Below are 21,819 nucleotides of genomic sequence, written 5' to 3'. Positions count from 1 at the left end.
AGAGTTCAAGTAACAACCTCCTTATCCATCTCTGTATCCCTTGCGGTTTATTGTGAGCCTTCAGAATGCACCATTCCATGAACAATGGCACTTTTTCTCCCCAAACAGAATCACCTTCCTACCTCAATTGGCTGGTCCATGTCGGCTACCCATACAGTGAGCTATCAGGCCCTGGACTGCTTAAGCCAATGACCTGCCTGGGCATGTGGAGGAATGCAAAAGAGGCATATCGGATTTCAAGTCTTTATTATTTCACATTTCTAGAGACCAGTAGGGAAGGGTCCAGACTCTCCGTTTTCACCAGGCAGTTAGCTAAAAATAGTTGACAACCCTTCTGATTGACTGGATGTTTGCACAGGCAGCTTGCCACTCACTGCAGCTGCTGTAGTCACCTCTCTCGACCACATACATCTGGCCACGATAGTTAGGTTCCTCATACAGCACCCATCTGAAACAGAAACAAAATGTTTTCTGGTCAAAACACTCCAAGCCACATTCAGAGATGGTTATGGTGCCATATTGGTTTCCTCCAAACAGTTGGCATTTGATGTTAAAAGTTGATCACAGCTAAAATTCTGGTGGCTCCGAGGTGGAGAGATGGACTTGCTCCTTTTCTGAAGGATTGGTTAACCAAAGGTTTAGAAAGCAGCAGTGATGGAGACATTAGACCCAACATATGTATGTCTGGGAGATGGCAGACAAAAAGGAGAAAGAGTTTTTTAAAACAACTGATCACCGTTTATTCACCTTATAAATACAGTTTAACAACTGCATTATCTTTTCCTCGATGTGAATTAGTACGCACATCTCCCATTTGTTTAATGTTTATCTTGCACATATGTTTGTATTTAATGTGTTTATTCTAGATCTCTGTTGATTATTTAATTGTGTTTGGGTGTTTTGGAGATACTGAATTTGTAATATGTTTTGTTATAAGTTCATTGACCTAGACGTCTATCAAATTTACTCACTCAGCCAACCCCCAAAGTTCTTAATGTTGGGAACGTTAATATGAAAAGGCTGCAGAAAATATGCTTTAAGATATCCTCTTTTTCATAAATACATCTAATAAGCGACACAGGGCTTAGAGGCCAATCCACATAATTTCTGGCCAGAGGTTCTATGTGAGCACTGGGGTACATGTCCCACCACATATGCCCTATTCTAGTTGTGCAGAAGAACCCATTGATCAAGGCAGGTGGTTTTCTCAGCGCCTAGTGAGCAATTTGCTCTAAGAAAGGCTGGAAGCGAAGCTAAACCTTTTGAGCCTCTGCCTGCTGCCCATCTCTCCTAGGCCAACCCTCTGACCTACAGACGGGCACTCCTGCGCTCTCTGCCCTGCCCACCTGGTGTACCTCCTGTGCCACTGGACTTTCAGAGTACTGTGGGAGGCACTTGGTTCCTCAGGCCCAAAGGAAAGCACCTGTGAGGGTTTGCCTCTGGTTTTATAGACCCTGGGTGCTATGGAATCTGGCAATGTGGACTCCTGTCTGCCAGCCTCAGGTTCAGTGGTTCCTTAACTCCCTGCTGAATTCTGGGGTCAGGACTAGGGTTGCCACCCATCCTGTATAATATGGGACCGTCCTGTATTTCCATGTAATATAAATGTGAATAAATCCTATTTCTTAAAGCTACGACAGTTTTGATTCTCCAAGGAACACAGATCGTGGGTGAGCGCCTGGAAACCCCTGGAATCTTGCCACGGCTTGGCAGAGATTGGGGATGGTGCCCAACTTTTGTAACAATAGTCGTACCTTGGTTGTCAAACGCCCTGGAACTCAGATGTTCTGGCTCCCGAATGCCGCAAACCCAGAAGCGATTGCTCCAGTTTGCGAACGTTCTTTTGGAACCCGAACATTTGATGGTGCTTCTGCGGCTTCTGATTGGCTGCAAGAGCTTCCTGCTGCCAATCAGAAGCCGCGATTTGGTTTTCAAATGTTTTGGAAGTCGAATGGACTTCTGGAACGGATTCTGTTCGACTTCCAAAGTACGACTGTATATCCGTCAACTGAGGATAACACTTCATGCATCTGATGAGGTGGACTTTATTTCATGAAAGCTGATGCTGTAATAAATCTGTTACATCTTCAAGGTGCCACAGGACTTTCACCTGCATGGCTGTTAAGGATTTAGGAAGCTGCCTTGCTCCAGGCCAGACGCTTCCTCCATCTAATCCAGGAGTCGGCAAGGCTTACCGGTCATGGGCCGGATCACTCCTGCGGAGATCCTTTGTGGGCCGGGTCAGCGCAGCACGACACCGGAAATCGCTTCTGCGCATGTCCGTGACGCCTGAAATTGCTTCTGCACATGCCCAGACATTGAAAATTGCGCCTGCACAGAAGCGATTTCTGGTGTCTGGGCATGTGCAGAGGCGATTTCCGGAGCCGCAGAAGAGAGTCCCTGCACCGCACTGGTTTAGCACAGTGCGCGGGGACTCACCGAGCAGGCAGCTCAGCTCGGGGGTTGGTTAAACGGCCTCCATGGGCCGTTTCCGGCCCATGGGCCTTAGGTTGTCAACCCCGATCTAATCCACTATTGCTTCTCTTGTCTATCAGCTCTCCAGGGTTTCAAGCAGAGGGTCCTTTAAAATAAAACAACTAACAACAGCCTTGCAGTTGCCAAGCCTTGAAGAAATGGCTCCTCCCTGGCCACAGAGCACATCTGACAAGCACTTTGGGCATTTCAGCCAGAGAGCCCAGAATGGTTGTCACCATCCTGCTTCCCCACCTAGCCGCAGGAACTACCACCATCCCAATCCAGACTGTGGCCCGTAGCATCTGTCAGAGCACCAGGTTGGGGGAGGCTGCCTTTGAAGTTCTGCTTTTTGCCCTCCTAAGTGATGTTCCCTTGGCATGGAAGCATGAAGCAGCATGAACCAGAACTCCAGCTGTGCCTCACACAAGCCAAGCACTCTCTGGCGCGGACAGAGGGCTCCAGCTCTCTCCCAGGCACGCACATCCAAGTTGTGCCTTCCCACTGGGTTTGTTTGTCCAAAGGAAGCGCATGGTACCATGAGGTCAGAGAGATAGTGGGGGAGGAGAGAGAGAGAACGAACCAATGACATCATAACACAACAACTCCATCACTGGTGAAAGGGTGAGACACACACGATGATTTTTGTTTTTCCCCACCCCCTCAAGAGAACATTTGTTCCTGGTCAGAGCGATGATGGAAATACAACCCTGCGTGATTGCCGGTTTTCAGGGGAAATGTTTTTGGGACAGAGGGAGGGACAGCAATACTGTTGGCCTCTCCCAGTTTGGCACTTCTAGAGCAAAGGATCAGAAAGCAAGAATGCGAGAAGGAACTATAGTGGGGAAGCTATAATTGGTGTTAATCTTTTCCAGAAAAAAGAGGCTTGTTAAGCTGATCCTCTCGTGCCACATGCATTTTTTTTTGTGTGCCTCAGATGAACATTTATGACGGAACTGCTGGATTGGATATTGCTAACCTGCAATTATTTATTGTTACTACAGTAAGGACTCCACACATAGACCCAAGCCCAGGGTTGGTGGAATGTCACGGGAGCAGAGAGCTGGGTTTTGGTCTCTTTTAAAAGGGGTACCCTGTAGATATGCAAAAAAATAATAATAATAACTGTACATGGCTTTTTTGAAGAAAGCAGATGGAAGCTGCCTTATAGTGACACAGACAATTGTTCCATCTGGCTCTGTGTTGTTTATGCTGACTTTGAACTGATCAGCAGTGCTTGCAAACCCCATTTTTTCAACCAGCCACATCTTTTCCTGCCTCACATCTGACATCAGGTGTAGAGGAAGTGGATATTAAGTCCTAGACCCAACCCTGGAACATACAAGAGACGAGAAACCCACTTAGTAGGTTTAACCTGTGGGGGGGGGGGTGACTGAAGAAGGGTAGGGACTGGTAAAAGCTACAGAAAGCAACAGGGGCCTATATCTGCGAGTGACTATTCTGGCATGGAACTGCAGAGTCAGAGCTGTCATCATCTATACAGTGGTGCCCCGCAAGACGAATGCCTCGCAAGATGGAAAACTCGCTAGACGAAAGAGTTTTCCGTTTTGGAGGTGCTTCGCAAGACGAATCTTTTATGGGCTTGCTTCACAAGACGAAAATGTCTTGCGAGTTCCTGCTGGTTTTTTCCCTTTCCTCCCCTTTTTCTAAGCCGCTAAACCGCTTATCAGCTGATCCGATAAGCTGATAAGCCGCTAAAAGCCGCTAATAGCGCTAATCCTCTAATCCGTCAATGGGCTTGCTTCGCAAGACAAAAAAACCGCTAGACGAAGAGAATCACAGAACAGATTCTTTTCGTCTTGCGAGGCACCACTGTATCAGGGTGGTGAGCCCCCTATCTCCTTCCAGATGTGGATGGACCAACTCCCATCATTGCTGACCTTTAGCCGTGCTGGTTGTCAGGGGCTGGTGGGAGATGGAGTCTGGCAGCAGCGGTGGGCAATGCATTTCTTGGATCTGCTGCCCCTGTGGATTCTGCCACCTGAGGCAGTCGCCTCATCTTGCCACAAGGGTGGGCCAGCCCTGACCCCAACAGATCTTGCTTCCCCTGTCGGTTTCCAAAGTCCAGCACAAAGCAAGACATCTCTCTCTCTCCCCAGCTTTCAGCTCACATACACAACTCTGGCTTTGTTCTCTCATCTATTGGGCAGGTGAGGTGGATAGCGAAAGGCCTGCCCATTTATTTCTATGGCAGCAGAGCTCACCTTTTCGAGATGCAGACGATGGGTAGTTAACTGGCCAGTCAAAGGAACTGGCATTGACAAACCTTGACAAAGGAACTTGTTTGGCAAGTTTCCTCTTATGTACTCTATCCTCACAGATGCAGTTGCAGGTTCAGAAGGGATCCAGTTTCATCCAGACTGACCAATCTAGCAACTACATCAATAGCAATCTGAATTATCCAAGTGCTAGTTACGTAGTGGAAATGGCACCGTACATGCACACACACTAGACACAGAGAGATGAGATAACAACATGCTCAGGGGAACCCAGAGAGGCAAATGACTCACTCCAAAAAGAAAACAGCAAGATGGGGGCTGAGTATGCTCAGTGTGCAGGGAATAGGAAAATGGTGGCAGCTGGAAGAAGAATGGAATGGAGTACTCTGAAGAGGGCTAAAAGGAGGATTACATGCGGCAACCCTTTATTGCAGGTTGCCCTTGTATTATTTTGACACCCGTGAGTTACTTACGCTCCATCCCCGTAGACTTTGATGGCGTTGATCCAGTTTTTGGCCCAGCCTTGCCTATGCAGGCAAGAGCAATCTTCGGTGAACTCCTGGCTGCGACCACTAAAGTGCCTGCCCTCGAATACTTCGATCCGGTAATTCTCGCCATGCTGTTGGCAAAGGCAGGCCAAAATTAGCTTCATGAAACAGCAGCGGCAAAACCCAGAGACACCTCGCTTTTCAAATTCATACTAAAGAGCTTGGTGTTGCGAAATATGAGTAAAAATGTATTTAGAAAAATAACATTTGCACCCTTCTCGTCTTCTAAGGAGCTCCAGGCAACAGAGAGGTTTGGGTTTGTTTGTTTTCATTTTGACCCACAGGTGAAGGACAGAAATGTGCCCCAGGCTGGCCAGTGAATTCTGTAGCCAGCAAAAAGCCACAGGTGGAAAATGGGTTCAGCATCAGCCCTCGCCAGCCAGCGACTGTTTCATCACTTTCATATTTATTTTGTCTACTGATTTAAAAATTGGTATTCCACTTTTCGAAAACATAGCAAGATCTCAAGAAGGTGGTTAGCAGCAGACATAAAAATATATATGAATAAAAATGTATTAAAACATTTCTTTGAACAAGCAACACTTGGTTCCCCCTCCCCCATACTATATACAAAATATGCCAGTGATTTGTGTCCTAAATACAGAAGTAGTGCAGTGCAGTGGTTAGAGTGTCAGGTTGGGATAGGACAATGTTTACAATTTATTACGCACCCTTTAACTTCAGGTCCCAGGGTGGGCTACGACAATTAAACCACAATATTAATATTTTTTTTAAAGAAGTTTAAAGCAACTTTAAAATTCAGGAATAAGGTGGGTTCTAAAATACGCATCTCCGGTGTCAAAAGCCAAGATAAAAGAAATGTGTCTTCAGTTAGGTCTTCAGGTTCAAATCGGTTCTGAGCCGTGAACCTCACTAGGAAATTCTCTCCCTCAGACTATTTTGCAGGATTGATTGTTGTGAGAATCAAATGGAGGTGGGAGAGAAGGACCCGTCACTTTACAATATGAGCAACATTCCTGTAAACAAGTGGTCATGTTAAGTTCTCCAAGCAGTTAGTACTTTTCTTATTATTGTTGTTTTCAGTGAGTAATTTAATGCCAGACTATGAAAGTGTTCAAACTTCAGCTGGGATGGGGGAAGGGGTTGTTATTTTGGCCAACCTAAAGATTCGCGGCATAAAGAGAGAGAGAGAGTTTCAGACCATCCTCAAGTGCCCTTTAGCATAAAACTTGCACCGGAAGAAATACAAACCACGAAACAACCACGCACAAGGTCAAGAAAACAAGGCCACAAGAATGCCACTTTTGACATTTGCAAGAGAACCAGACATCCATACTTGGGAAATGAATTGAGAACCCCATGAGGAACGGAACTATGAGGAGGAAATTCCAAAACACACATCTATTTGAGACTGTTTCCCTTAAAACAAACAAACAAAATAATAATCACATTTTCCTTGTTCCTAGTCAAGTCTGTGGTTATTTATACAGGATAGTTGTGACTTTATTAAGCAAGGAAAAGAAACACACACACACACACACACCACCCGCTTCGGTCTCCAGTATCCTGTCTATGCAATTCTTGGAAGGTGAACTGAGGTAAATTGCTTTGGAAATCTCCCTCTCCTCCCGCTGGTAGGTTTGGTAGGTATTTGTGAGGGAGTCTGCAGACAGGTATAAAGTTCTTTTTAGAAAAAAAGAAAAAGAACCAGCAGACAGAGGACATATAATATATTTATAAATGGAATCATGTATGAGAAGACTTGGCTGAGGTAGAGGAAGGCTTGTGGCATTCTTTTGGCAGTGGAATGTCAGATATGCCTGAAACCTCTGATGATAGTCCAAAAAAACAACAACCAAATAAGAGGTTCTCCCCTGTTCCCCGTCTTGTACATACAGTGCACAAATACACACACCTTCCACTGCAATACAAATTTAGGCTGAAGACAGGAAATAGTAGTTAAAAATTGTTGAGGGTACTTTGAGGGAGGACTCCATTCCTGTGGTGTGTATGTATCTTATTGTAGTAAAAATATTAATTTTTTTGCTCTTCAGCTAGTAAGCTTGCAGAATGCCTTGCAATAAAGGGCAGCAGGAGAGCTAACCCATTAACAGCACAAACCAGTGCATGTCTAAAAGAAGTAAGTCCCATTGAGTTCTATGGGTTGTTTCCAACTTAGAGTAGAGCCACTTTATAGGCATAAGATAGTCCTGCTCATTAAGTACAATGGGTCTACTCTTGAGAATGCCTCACCACCCACAGCTTCTGCCAGGAGATTGAAGTAGGACATATCTAGTGGATCTTAATGACTGGGTGGGGTATTCCTTCAGATACTTGGGTTCCAGGTCATTCAGGGCTTTATGCACCAATATTAATAAGTTTATTTGAGCCTGGTGATGCACAGGCAGCTGCTGTGGGGACTAGCGAATCAACTGGAGTTTGAAGAAGATAACAGAGGCTTAGACAACAGAAAATATTTGCCTTGCCACTCCTCCTCAGGTGACAGCTTAGAACTGATGAGCAGCCCCAAGCAATGAACTTGGTCCTTCAACCACCAACCCACAGAACTACCATCTCGTTGGGCTTCAACTTCAATTTATTGGACCTCAACCATCCCAATACTCATTCCAAACACTGGTCAAGTACTTAAACAGCCTCTTCTGATTCGGGTGAGATAGACCACTCTGTGATCTTCAGATGTCGGGCATCATCAATCATCATAATCATCATCATCATCATCGCTGAAGACGTGGGTATCACCAACATATTGATTGTGCCTTGCTCCAAATCCCTGGATGACTTCCCCCAATGACTTCATAAAGATGTTAAAACAGCAACTGGGAACACAATGGAACCTAGGAGGACCTCACAGTCTAGAAGCCATGGGGCTGAGCAAGGAGCAAGGGACTCCTATAGGTAGGAACAGAACCACTGGGAGACAGAGGCACCAACGCCTAACCCAGAAGGATGCCAAGGTCCAGGAGATACAATGTCCTTGTTCTTTGTCTTGCTTGATCACATGATGATGGCACAAAGACCTGGGCTGACGGGGGTGGCGCTGTGGGTTAAACCACAGAGCCTAGGACTTGCTGATCAGAAGGTTGGCAGTTCGAATCCCCGCGATGAGGTGAGCTCCCGTTGCTTGGTCCCTGCTCCTACCAAACTAGCAGTTTGAAAGCACATCAAAGTGCAAGCAGATAAACAGGTACCGCTCTGGCAGGAAGGTAAACGGCGTTTCCGTGCGCTGCTCTGGTTCACCAGAAGTGGCTTAGTCATCCTGGCCACATGACCTGGAAGCTGTATGCCGGCTCCTTCGGCCAGTAAAGCAAGATGATCACCACAACCCCAGAGTCGGTCACGACTGGACCTAATGTTCAGGGGTCCCTTTACCTTTTATGAAGGCAGTGTTTAATCCCCTGGAACCGACAAGCCTGCCCAGGCATGTAGAATGCATATTTTAAACTGCTTTTAGTTTATTGCAATTTTTTTAAAAAATGTTTTAAATAGTTGTTGTTGTTTACTATTTTTACTGGTAATTTTATTGTTTTATACTTTGTAAACTACTTTGAGGTTTTTCTTCTATCGAGGTGCATAATTTTATGAAAAGTAATAAATTATGACCATTCCGGCAAGTTGTTAAAACATACAGTGATGCTGAAGACATTCCAGACATCCTCCCAAAGGGCAAGAGTGACAGACATCTGGAAACAGACACTCCCTTTGATAAACAGGTCCTGTCCTGTCACTCATCAACAACAAAAAAAGGAGCACTAACCATCCCAACTGGCTTGCAGGATCCCATTCGGTCATTGTGCCCGTTCCAGCGGTGGAAGGCAGGGTATTCGCCATGTTCCAGGATGTACTGCTGGCCTCGGAAGTCTGCGAGGCTGAAACAGATCCAGGCTGCGCTCTGCACACAGATGGAATTGACTCTGTTCATGAAGCCCCGCTCCTGGAAGTTGTCGCAGGGCCCGCTAACCTCCAGCTTCCGGCCTGTGAAGCATTTGCCTTCATAGAAAGTGATCTAGAGGAAAGAGGACGTTCCATGGATTGAGCTGCAGCCATTGCGCGGCCCCACGACCCACCGGTATTCCAAGCAGATGGAATCTGCTGCCAGACGGATTTAATTTTGCTTTCAACGAGAGAGTTCATTGAAAGCTGGAAGTATTCTTTTAATGAGACATTACAGCATACAACACTGTGTGTGGCTAACAATGCAACCTCTTGGGGTTTTCTTTTCTTTTATAAACATCACTTTTTAAAATTGTGTATTTAGATTAATTAAGACACACTCCATTGTATTTCCCAATCCTCATTATCCTCTCGCTTTTCCTTCTCTGGAGTTGCTAGATTCCTTGCGTTTTAAGGAACGCCCCTTAATCTCAGACCACCCCAGCTTGTGTGGCCCCATCCTGCAAGGCAACACAGTCCCACAATGTTTTGGAAAGCGTAGCTCATTAAGCCATCCTGTCTCCTGTTGGCATCCAAAGCTTTTATTTTTCCAGCTCATCTCCTCCTCCCTCTTTTTTTAAAAAGCCTCTGATCTCATACATAAGCAAAGTTACAAAAAGGAACATGTTACTTACTTTTCCTGAATACTGAGACATGTTTCACTGGCAACTGCTAACGCAGAGGCAGACTCCCAAATGGGATTTTCAGAGCCACAGGAAGCTCTACTATATATCAGCAGCAGGGAGACCAGGTTGGGTTTGTAAGGCCTGCCAAACAATGCACACTGGGGATGGTTCGTGCTTAGCTGGCAAGAACGGCATACCTCTCTCTCTGCTGATACGGGAGTTTTAATTTAATCCAGACAATTTAACAAAAGAATCACTCGTTGGGGGATTTGAGCAATGAGCATCGAACATTTACAGTTCCTTTTAAAGAGAAGCTGTATTTATTAGACTAGGTAACAAGCCAATTTTCATCGGCTTTTCCTTTTAACACAGCACACGTAAGCCTCTCCTCCTGGAGCCCATAGAGCGAGTCTTCAGAAGATGCCTTAGAAATTAGAAAAGTGCCATATACCCTATTGGTCTGTCTAGTTCGGCATTATCTGTTTTAACTGGAAGTTATCTAAAGCTTCAAGTCTCTTTTCCCTCTTCCTTCCTTGCCCCCTTTTCCCTGTGTCTCTCTTTTTTTAAAGATTGCAAGCAAGGACTGCCTTGTTTTAATTGTATATAAGCCACTCTGGGAGCCTTTTTAGCTGGATTCTCAGATACAAATGTACTAAATACAAGTAAAGGAACCCAAGATCCTGGATATGAAATACACTGTATGTAAAGTGTAGGAACATAAGAAGCTGCCTTATTATTATGAGAATTTGCATACCGCCCTTCATCCAAATATCACAGGGCAATTCACAACATAAAAATGCAAGATAAAAGCACTAAATACACAATATACAGGCCTGAAGGATGTTTAGAATTACATCTGAACCAGACTGCAGCAACAGCCAACATACAAACGCGGACTTGCCCTTCTTTAGGGGAAATGGGATATTCTACTCTCAACTAGAGGCTTCCAACGAGTGTTTCCAAGAAGCAAATTCCTCTCTGGCTCTGCAGAGGCTAGATGTGTTGTACTCACATTTTCCTCGCAGAAAACAAGCCCCTATGGTGTATTAAAGCACAGAATGGATATGTTCAGAGCAGCACCTTCTTGCTACCATATCATGCTGTCCTGCTTCGTCAGAAGACCTCATTAAACAATACTGGAACCAATTTCATGTTAAGCCAAGCCCTGAAAATACATTTCTATTGCCAAGCTTCAAAATAATTTCCACATTGCATATGTACACCCCCCTCCCAATTCTATATGGCTTATAAACGCCCTGCAGTACTATAGTTAATTCCTATATAAACCAGCAGATATTGAATGAGATCAAACTGGCTCAGCAAGTGCTATTTTTGTACCAGCACGCAATTTATTAGCAGGAACATTTTATACATTCAAAGCGCTCTAGAGACAAAACTAATTAAATCATATTACCCCTGGGGAAGGAGCTAATGATAATCATTCCTTTTTCACAGTTGGGGAAATTGGGCCAATGGGAGGTCCCAAGCCTCAAGAGGGAATTAATGGCAATGGCAGATTTGAAATCTAGCCCTCCAATGCTTGTACTAGGCCCCCAGGTGCCAGACTGCTTTCACTGCTTGGATCTTGGCAAAGCTTGCTGGATGGAGAAATACAATGCACCATGTAGCGTACTTCCATTGTGAGCTCGTTATTTTACCGGCATTACCATTTTGTCTTCACAATCAACCCTTCAGGTACAAGAAGGCTGAAGCTGTGATTGGTCACCAACAGGACGCATGACGAAGCAAGGATTTGCGCTCATTCATCCAATCCAATTCTACCTACTGCAGAACCCTTGTTCTCAGATCAGAACTGAACTATGCCATTTGAAAAGGGGGACCCCTAGCGTGTTTCAATGTATGCCCAATAGGAAATGTGGGCAGCTGACGGAAAGGTTTATGATTGGCTGCTGTGGAGTATCACTCACTAAGGATCCTCAACTGTGGGAGAGGGCTATTGACCTTGTGACCTTCCCAAATGCATTTGGAAACAGAATGCTGGAGGAGACATATCTCTCCTCTGACCAGCAGGGTCCTCAAGTTCTTATGGCCTTTGCTTTCATTATTAAATTAGTACACCCTAAAATTCATGCAACGGTCAAGACACTTTTCAGAATAGCATACAGAGCAGCAACCCAACTGAAGTATCCCAGCCTGTTGAGATGCTGAAAACTTTACTACACATCAGTCTGTCCACCTAGTATATTCACAGCTTTCCAATTTTTGTGTACCGTTTTTGGATGACGAGTAGTGCTGTGACATCTTATTGTGGAATGAAAGCTTTAGGCCCACATCAAATTAGTGAAGAGAATGAAACTGGATTGTACTGGCAGGAAAGTGAGGGAACATACTGGCAAGGGGGGGACGACCTGGTTCACAAGATTGCGTTCAAAAAGATAATATGCATTCAGTTCACCCGTTACTAGAGCAGTAAATATAACCATAATTATGGCCAGTGGGAGGTAATATACTGCTCAAAGCGCAAGAACAAGCCATAATTCTTCTTCAAAACCTGGAAAGTACAGCCAAATATGTTAAATTCAAAAACTGCAGTCTTTTCCTGTAACTGACCTTTGAAAATGTTCTGTTTAAAAGCATTCCATCAAACATTTGGTGGCATACTGAACTAGGTATTTTTCAGAAACGGCATGGAAAAAAAATGTAAAGAACCTGTTAAGCAGTGGGCACACAAAGGTTTGCAGCTATTTTATTTACAAGTATACATTTAACACAAAGAAACACTGATATTCAAGCCTAGTTAATAGTAGTGTAACAATATGCATCATCTGGATGATTATTCTAACCCAACTACATTGAAAAATTAATGCCAGTAAAATTCTTGGTCATAATATTAAGAAATACAATATATAAATTGAAAATATGATTGCTTAAAATTTGAAAATGGAAGTGAAGCCTTTTTTTTTTGCACAGGAGTCAGAGTTTAACATAATCTGAAGGAAAAGTCTCCAACTGACTTTATATTGTTCAGGTTAACAGAAGAAGAAAAAGCGTAGTTTCGCTGTGAGGGGGAACAGGCAGTTTGCTTCTTAAGGTAGAACATATTCCCAGTGTTCAGCCTTCGGTGGGCAATCACATCACCGAGCATGAAGACTTCCCTTGTGAAGATGCCCCGTCAATTTTCTCTGCCTCCAAAATTATCCTTCTGAAGACGTCAACAGCGGTCTGGAAAGAAGGCAGAGGGGCTATTAAGAGTCTGAAGCACTAGAAAGCACAGCAGCCGCTGTAACTGTTTTAGAATAGCGAACAAGGATGAGAAGAGGAAAGGTGACGACATGCTGCAGCTCAGCATTGCTAGCATGCCTGAGATGGATATGCATGTGATACGATGCAATAAAAGCCACGCAAAAAATCAGGACCGCCTAATTTCCCCACCCAACTCTGACCTGCAAACCTTCCTTTTTCTTGTAATATTGCAAGTAATGCTCAACATGTGAACTGCCTCTTGAGCCAAAATCGCTCAGAATGGGCCTTGTGTACCTTGCACAATGCGTGCGAAGATCACCGCAGGCCACCATGCCGCTGAAGTTTCAAGCCAAAGTGTGAATCGGGTGGCTTTCCAAGGTGTAACGAAGACCTCTTTGTTAGGCCTGGCATGAGACCAGTGAAATATAATAGTAATTTGGTTTCATACCTACTTGTGTTGCACTGTAAGTATTGTTACCTGCCCTGAGCACTGGGAGTGGAAAGATTAGCAGTCTCATCTCAGAAGGATACGAGGCTATTTCAGGGACCTGAGCCTGAATTCATAACCCAATAGTTATGCGAAGTGAGTTACAGAGCTGGAAGCTATGAAGGCCAGGGAAATGTTTCTGAGAAACTAGAAGGCAATGTCAACAGATGCTAAGAGGCAGGTGACTCAAATAAGCTCCAGGAGCTCCATTTTGGTTTGGCGAAATAGATGCTTTTCAGAAGGTGCTTCCATTATTCTGAGCTAGAAGGTAGCACAGAAAGGCACCCAAATATATAAGGACTGAATAGTCAACAAGCAAACTATCACCTTTTCCAAAAGAACTGTCCCCTGAACAAAAAGGTTGCCCTTCAGTAACTTTATAAAAAAATAAATATATAATCTCTTATCACCTAGTTGCTATTGATGTTTCATTTTTTCATGTTAAAAGCTCTTTTCCTCTTGTACTGAAACTTGTTAAGAATTTTTGCCTGCAGAAATAATAGTTGCAGGGAAAATATAGTAAAGAATGAAGAAGTGGAGGTTTTGGTAATGAGAATGCTGCAAATCATTTGTGTGAAACAATCTCGGCATTTTTGAGTTGGCACACTTGGAGAATCCAAAGCTCGTCTTTCTATTTTTTTCTGTTCATCAAGAATCATTTGCCAACAAGGTACAATTCTGAACTGGGCTTGCTTCCAAATTTGCTCCAAAGGATTCAAGCAGTCCCTTAAGTATCTTAAAAGTGCAATATGACAGTTAATTGAACATTGCCTCATATAATGTCAGATATGTACTGTATCTCATGTGACATTTAAAATCTAAAATCAAATGAAAAGGGTATTTGTCAGTACAATGTTTCCCAGGCACAAATTGTCCACAATTGGTCAATTAACCTAATATATTTCCTCTGCAATTAGATTTTTTGCAGAATCCCAAATAGCTTGCCCTACCGAAGTTTCACCTCTACATGCTGTTTCTTTACTCCTGAAGGTAGACAGGAATGCAATTTTATTGAAACATTCATATACCCTCCTAGATATTCTGAAACAGTAATTCAGCTCCCATTTTTAACAAGGAATGTGCTGCTTTAACTCAAGCTCATGTCTAAAACTGCCAGTGCTCTTTTTAGCGGATCCTTTCATCTTACAAAATTAGGGAGCTCTTAATCTATGGTGGCAAAGCTAGAGTCCACCCTACCTCTGCGGCTTAAGGATAAATTGATGCAGTCATGCAACGAAGTCTATGGAAAATACATGTTTTAACAAGGTTCCCAGTTTGTTTTTTTTTTTTTTTTATAATAATTTTTATTACATTTTTTACAGAAATAACAAAGAGATCAAAAAGTAAGAAGAAAAAAAAAGACCAGAAAAAAAGGAAAAAGAAAAACACGACCATTTCGATAACTCATTTCAAATTTCCATTGGACTTCCCCCATCCCTCGCAGAATGCATTTCTTAACAATAAATTTATCAGCAAATTATATCCTTATTTCATATGTTTCTTTCTATTTTCAATTACAGTTTAAATTTAAATCTCTTGATCAATATATACTCTGAGCAATATACCATAATATCGTTTTTACCCATTTAAACCTTGATTCTTTCATAAATCTTGTCAAATTTCATAAATAATTAAGTTTTGTTACTGGGGCTAGATTCCCAATCACACGACATCTTATGTTTCATATAACTTATAATACTTTTGCAAATAGTCTTTAAATTTTTTCCAGTCCTCCTCCATTGCTTCTTCTCCCAAGTCTCGAATCCTTGCAGTCATCTCGGCTAATTCCATGTAGTTCATCAGTTGCGTGTGCCAGTCCTCCAGTGTGGGCAAATCTTGGGTCTTCCAATGCTTAGCGATAAGAATTCTTGCTGCTGTTGTAGCGTACATAAAAAAAGTTCTATCCTTTTTAGACACCTTCTGGCCGACAATGCCCAGAAGGAAGGCCTCTGGTTTCTTGGGAAAAGTGTACTTAAACACCTTTTTTAACTCATTATAGATCATTTCCCAGAAGGCCTTCAGTCTTGGGCAGGTCCACCAGAGGTGAAAGAATGTTCCCTCAGCTTCCTTGCATTTCCAACATTTGTTATCGGACAAATGGTAAATCTTAGCTAGCTTAACCGGGGTCATGTACCACCTGTATACCATTTTCATAATGTTTTCTTTCAAAGCATTACATGCAGTAAACTTCATACCGGTGGTCCATAACCTTTCCCAGTCATCAGACATAATATTATAACCAATGTCCTGAGCCCATTTTATCATTGCTGATTTAACTGTCTCATCTTGAGTGTTCCATTTAAGCAGCAAGTTATACATTCTTGATAATAACTTGGTCTTTGGTTCAAGCAACTCTGTCTCAAGTTTCGATTTTTCCACCTGGAAACCTGTTTTTTTGTCTAGCTTAAAAACCTCATTAATTTGGGCATAATGCAGCCAATTTTGCACCTTATCCTTTAGTTTTTCAAAGCTCTGCAATCTCCAGTTACCTTCAATATTTTCTATTATTTCCCAATATTTCGGCCAATAAGCCTCCATATTGGTTGTTTTCCGAGCTTTGGCCTCTATTGGTGAGATCCACCTCGGAGTTTTGCTTTCCAATAAGTCTTTGTATTTTTTCCAGACCATATATATTGCTTTTCTGACAATATGGTTTTTAAACATTCCATATGATTTACCCTTGTCATACCACAAATACGCATGCCAACCTAACGGATTGTTGAAGCCTTCCAGATCTAGGACATCAGTGTTTTCTAATAGAATCCAATCTTTCATCCAGCAGAAGGCTGCCGCTTCATAGTATAGCCTTAGGTCCGGCAGAGCAAACCCCCCTCTCTCTTTTGCATCAGTTAATATCTTAAACTTTATTCGGGGCTTTTTGCCCTGCCAGACAAACCTAGAAATGTCCTTCTGCCACTTTCCAAAGCATTCCACTCTGTCCACAATCTGCAAGGCTTGAAACAAAAACAACATCTTTGGCAAAACGTTCATCTTTATAGCTGCAATTCGGCCTAACAAGGATAATTTCAGTCTTGACCAAATTTCTAAATCTTTTTTAACTTCTAACCAACATTTCTCATAATTATCTTTAAATAGATTCAAATTCTTGGAAGACAGATTGACCCCCAGGTATTTCACTTTCTTAACAATATTTAGTTCTGTCTCTTTCTGAAACCCTTCTGTTTCCATGGCCGTCAAGTTTTTCCCTAAGACTTTAGTTTTTTGCTTGTTCAACTTAAAACCCGCCACCCGACCAAATTTCTGGATCAGTTCTAAAACTCTTTTTGTACTGGGTTCTGGCTCCTGTAGTGTTAAAACCAGGTCATCTGCAAATGCTTTCAGTTTATATTGTTTCGCTCCGACCCGTATTCCTTGTACCTGCCGATCCTCCCTTATCATGTTCAGCAAAACCTCCAGGACTGAAATAAACAATAAGGGGGATAGGGGGCACCCCTGTCGTGCTCCTTTTTCAATATGAAGTTCTTCTGTCACCACATTGTTCACTATCAACTTAGCTTTTTGTTCTGAATAGATTGCTTCTATTCCATTCTCAAATCCCCTTCCCACTCCCATCCCTTCCAAATTTTTCTTCATAAATTTCCAGGAAATGTTATCAAAGGCCTTCTCCGCATCAATAAAGATCAATACTGCTTTGGTGTTAATATTTGTTTGTAAAAGTTCCAAGATATCAATAATGTTCCTGGTATTGTCAAACAAATGTCTGCCTGGGAGAAAGCCGGCCTGGTCTTTATGGATTATCTCATTTAATACTTTTTTAAATCTGTTGGCCAGAATATCCGCAAATATTTTATAATCCACATTTAGGAGTGAGATGGGACGGTAGTTCTTGAGTTGAGTCTTTTCAGTTTCCACTTTAGGTATCAATGTGATGAATGCTTCTTTCCACGTATCTGGTGCCTTCCCTCCCCCCATAATCTGGTTACAAACCTCCTCTAGTGGTTGTATCAAATAGTCTTTTAACGTCCTATAATACTTGGAGGTAAGTCCATCAGGTCCTGGAGATTTGCCCAGCTGCATATTCTGAATGGCATCCTCGATTTCTTGTTGTGTTATTTTACAATTCAAGGTTGATCTCTTCTCTTGAGATATTTCTGGAAGACCATTTTCTTTCAAAAATTGTTCTATCTCGGTTACATCCTCGGGTCCTTGTGTATACAGCTTTTTAAAGTATTTCTGGAAACACTTTCTAATTTCTCCCGGTTTCTGAATGTTCTTTCCTTCAACTTCTAGATTGGTAACGTAGTTTAATTTTTGTCTCTTTTTCAACTGCCAAGCTAGCAGTTTCCCACATTTATTCGCCGATTCAAATGATCTTTGTTTCATTTGTTTAATTCTCCATTCCACTTCTTGGTTAATCAGTTGCGCATATTGTGACTGGTGGAATTTAATTTCTCTTAAGGTCTCTTTGGATTTTGGGTTTAATCTTAATTTTTTCTCGCCGTCTCTTATCTTCTCCAATACCTCTGCGGCTTAAGGATAAATTGATGCAGTCATGCAACGAAGTCTATGGAAAATACATGTTTTAACAAGGTTCCCAGTTTGCATCGCCCATAACTAATCTTGTTTGTTTGTAGTTTTAAGTGGCTGCATTCATGTGACCACATTAATCTTCTGATGACTGTAATAGTTACATGGCAGTCTTGTTGCCTTAAGATTTCATCATATGGTGACATATCACAGTACCTGTAATCTCCAGATTAGGAACAGTCAATGAGATGCAAACGCCCAAGTGATGACTTTGCCACTATGCAAATGGTCATCAGCAAGCTGTAAAAGGCTGACTTGGGCAGCTCCTCTCCCATTTCCCTGGAAACACATTCATAATTAAGCAGCAATTCCTATTTCAACTTCAGCCCTTTAGAAGCAAATTGATTACCTGGTTTTCTTTAGCAGAAGATTCCAAGAAAGCTGCATTCCAGGATTCTGCTAAAGCTTTCCCTTCTTCATAGCTGATCACCCTGAAAAAAAGGAAAATTATTTATAGTAAGAGCCCTCTAAATGAAAGTTCCAATCACCTGATTGCTCATCGTACTGTATTATATGTAAGATTTAGGAGAACTCGTCTAACAGATCCAGATATGATATGTTTACAATTCGGATTATCAATGTTTCATGGAGAAGGTTTCACATCAATTTTCAATTAGAGCAAGAAGCAGGCGACACCTAGTTTTGAAGAAAGGGGAGCTGAGTGTATTGTTAGAAGATACATAATGATAGCCAGCGCTTAGTCAGATCACACAATAACATTAAAGCCCTGCTGATCACACAGGTTTGGAATCAACAACACAGTCACCATTTCTAACAGCAACTTCACAAGCACTATCTTGCATATTATTCTGGGTACAGCCACTTTGAAAAATAAGTTAAGGCCGTGCCCATTTACAGGCTAAGCAACGTCTCATGGGTGATCATCTAGGAAAGAGGGTATTATTTGGACCATCTCTCTTCTAAGAGTAAAATTTTAATAGTGGCAACAATATAATTATTCTGTTTATTAAGAATGTAGGAGAGCCTCCTGGATTAGGTCTAGGGCATATGTAGCCCAGCATCCTGCTCCCACAGTGGCCAACCAGGCACCCATGGGAAGCCAGCAAGCAGGATTTGGGCGCTAGAACACTCTCCCCCTCTGCTGGTTCCAGCAAGTGGTATTCAGAAGCATAGGGCCTCCAACTGTGATTGGCAGAGAACAGCCATTGTGATCACCATATCCTTCACTAATTTGTCCAGTTCCACAGCTGAGCCACAAGCTGCTTGAAGCAGTATAACATAATTCTGAGTTTCTGTGTCACCATAAATGTGTAAGTGATTTTGATGGCAAGTGATTTTTCGCCAATCAGCAAAGGGGACTGGTAAAGATTACGGGAATTCTATTGTTGTAGTGCACACAGTATAGTCAAATTAAAAATCAACTTTGCCCCGACAGTAGTAAGATCCACCAGAGGATCGGCGGACAAATATCCGGGCAACAGGTTACCCTCAGGCAACTTTACATGAACCTGACCTGGCCAAAATGCTACGTTTTAAAAATAATTGCAACTCTAAAACCTGAAAGCAATACTCAAGTACCAACCAAAGTAGGATGACATGAGCTCTTTGGAGGAATAGCAGGGCACAAGTGTGACAAATATAGTTCATTCTTGGCCTCCTACATAACTCCTCTGCAGATAAGTAGGTCATCAACTGACCAACATTCCAACCTTAGTTGAATTTATCAAATAAAAGCCAGGAATAGGAATTGGAATGAGGCAAGCTGTGGTATCTGAGGTGATGTATCAGAAGGAAAGGTAGTAAATTACAAGAACATTTCAAGGCATAGGACTGCTACAGCTATCTTCAGACCGTTATGCTCAGAGAAGCATATTCTTCTAGATTCTACAGAGGTTAGACCCACTGAAATGAATAAGTAATGAATCAAGGCCAGTAACGTCTATTAATTTCAACGGGCCTACTCAGAGTATGACTGGATACAATGCACCATAACATTTTAATCTTAGCAGGGTTGCCTTAATTCATCTCAAGAGAAATATTCCATACCGTTCCATGTGCAGGTCCTTTTTATTTCCAACCAACATAATGGGGATCCTACGGGATTAAAAACAACACAAATCACTTTCAGAGCAGAAGCTGATGTCTGCAGAGTAATACGACAGCAAAATGAAACATGGAATGAAATGAGAGTGTTACTACTTACTGGACTTTTCCCACCATATCCAATAACTTGCCATGGATAACTTTAATCACTTCAAAACTGAAAAATAAAAGGATGACATCATACACGCCCTCCAACGTTGCACCCTCTGGCATTAGTATCCCGCCCACAAATAATTCTACAAAGATCAAAGCCACAAGCAAACACTACCTCATTAAACTACTGGGAATTCTATTTGTCTGGAAAACCTAAGTGAAGCCCCGATGCCAATGATATCTTATCATGTTTACACAATTAAAAAATGAGAAATTAAAACCTGCACCCTGGCTTATACATGGCAAGCGAGACATTACTTGAGTTGTGTATGAATTTGATTTCTTTAAACAGTAAAAGGTGATAAAGTTGAGCATCAAACACCATAATTATTTTAAGTCCCAAACTCAGGGTTAAAGAGGCTGTTTCCAAAACATAACACGAACCTGATACTGTTATATACCAGGTCACTTCCAAAGCAGTTTATGTTCTGTGTAGGCTGGTTGCACAATCCCCAGGGAACTTGCGCTGTGCAAGCCTCACGGAAAGGGAGAATTGCACAACTGCAGTGGGAGTGCATGCAGACGTTTCCACCACAGTGTGACCTTGACCATGAAGGACAACTGGGTCAATGAGGTCAGGACTTCATTTTGGCACAGAAAAGTAAACAGAATTGGAGAAAGCCAGAACTGTCATTGTGACAGTTTGATCGCTCATGTAAATGGAAGACAATCCATAAAACACTAATGGCAGAATTCCAACACAGCACAGTACAATCTAAAAACAATTTGCTGGCTGAAAAGGGAGGTGCACAAGGTTCTGTATTCACCCTGCTCCTTTCACCTCCTACCAGCAGGCCAAGCTCATATCACCCTATGTTTTATGTACAGACTGCAATATTTACATACATCACCAATTCCCCAAGCCCTTGCCCGCTATCTGCATCTAACACTGGAGGGAGGAAACTCCAGCAACTTCAACCAACTACTCCACGGCTTTCTCCTTCTCTACCCAGCTGGTCTGTGTGGTGCTTCAGGCATAGCCTGAACTTGCTGGCGTTTGCTTCACATTTCAGTGTAGACTGCGACATACAACCACTCACGTTCCCTTCCTACGGCTTGCACTGCAAGGTGTTTAGGATTTGCAGAGCTCACCAGTACCAACACCTGCCAAGGCTTGGCCTCGTTCACTCCCATGAAACAACTTCACACATAAGAAGGAAATAAGAGATCACGTCGGAGACATGTGAGACATTAGAGTGGAAATATATTTGCAACTCTCATGTTCCTCAAAAATAGAAGCGAAATTACTGCAGAGGTACAGCTTAAACATACTCTCCAGTATTGACAGTTATCAGGAATTCACAAGAGAAGTAAATGCAGAAGTTGTCCCAGTGTTTATTCTTTGTGTGTGAGAATACAGTTAACTCCAGGAAAACAAGGTAGGATCCAGAGGGCTGTAAGTGGGCTTACATGAGCACACCAGGTGTTGTTTTTTAGGCCTCTCTACTGACTACAGCCCTCATGCCCTATTCCAGCCACTCCTGAAGAGTGTGTGTGTGTGTGTGTGTGTGTTTTGGGGGGGAGGTTGTTCTCTGGAACAACTTTCAATATAGCACAGTGGGGCC

The 21,819-nt window shown here is 42.6% G+C and overlaps 2 protein-coding genes across 3 annotated transcripts in view; both read right to left on the bottom strand.

Annotated features, from left to right (window-relative positions):
* Positions 1-229: 229 nt before the first annotated feature.
* CRYGN (crystallin gamma N) lies at positions 230-12,344 on the bottom strand. Its single transcript, XM_082192663.1, has 4 exons — positions 9,808-12,344; positions 8,997-9,245; positions 5,186-5,331; positions 230-448 (listed from the first exon to the last, which is right to left on the bottom strand). The coding sequence occupies exons 1-4, from the start codon at positions 9,826-9,828 to the stop codon at positions 313-315; spliced, it is 552 nt and encodes a 183-aa protein (XP_082048789.1). The 5' UTR covers positions 9,829-12,344; the 3' UTR covers positions 230-312.
* A 145-nt stretch (positions 12,345-12,489) lies between these two features.
* RHEB (Ras homolog, mTORC1 binding) overlaps positions 12,490-21,819 on the bottom strand; it is a 32,427-nt gene continuing 23,097 nt past the window's right edge. For both annotated transcript variants that reach the window (XM_082192658.1, XM_082192659.1), the window contains exons 5-8: positions 20,202-20,258; positions 20,045-20,092; positions 18,387-18,468; positions 12,490-12,981 (exon numbers count right to left, since the gene is read on the bottom strand). In XM_082192658.1, coding sequence (XP_082048784.1) covers positions 12,889-12,981; positions 18,387-18,468; positions 20,045-20,092; positions 20,202-20,258 — 280 coding nt within the window. In that variant the 3' untranslated portion in view covers positions 12,490-12,888. The remainder of the gene's footprint in view (positions 12,982-18,386; positions 18,469-20,044; positions 20,093-20,201; positions 20,259-21,819) is intronic.

This window comes from Podarcis vaucheri (genome assembly GCF_965113315.1).
Source record: "Podarcis vaucheri genome assembly, chromosome: 12".
NCBI lineage: Eukaryota > Metazoa > Chordata > Lepidosauria > Squamata > Lacertidae > Podarcis > Podarcis vaucheri.
This window is presented reverse-complemented; position numbering and strand designations above follow the sequence as displayed.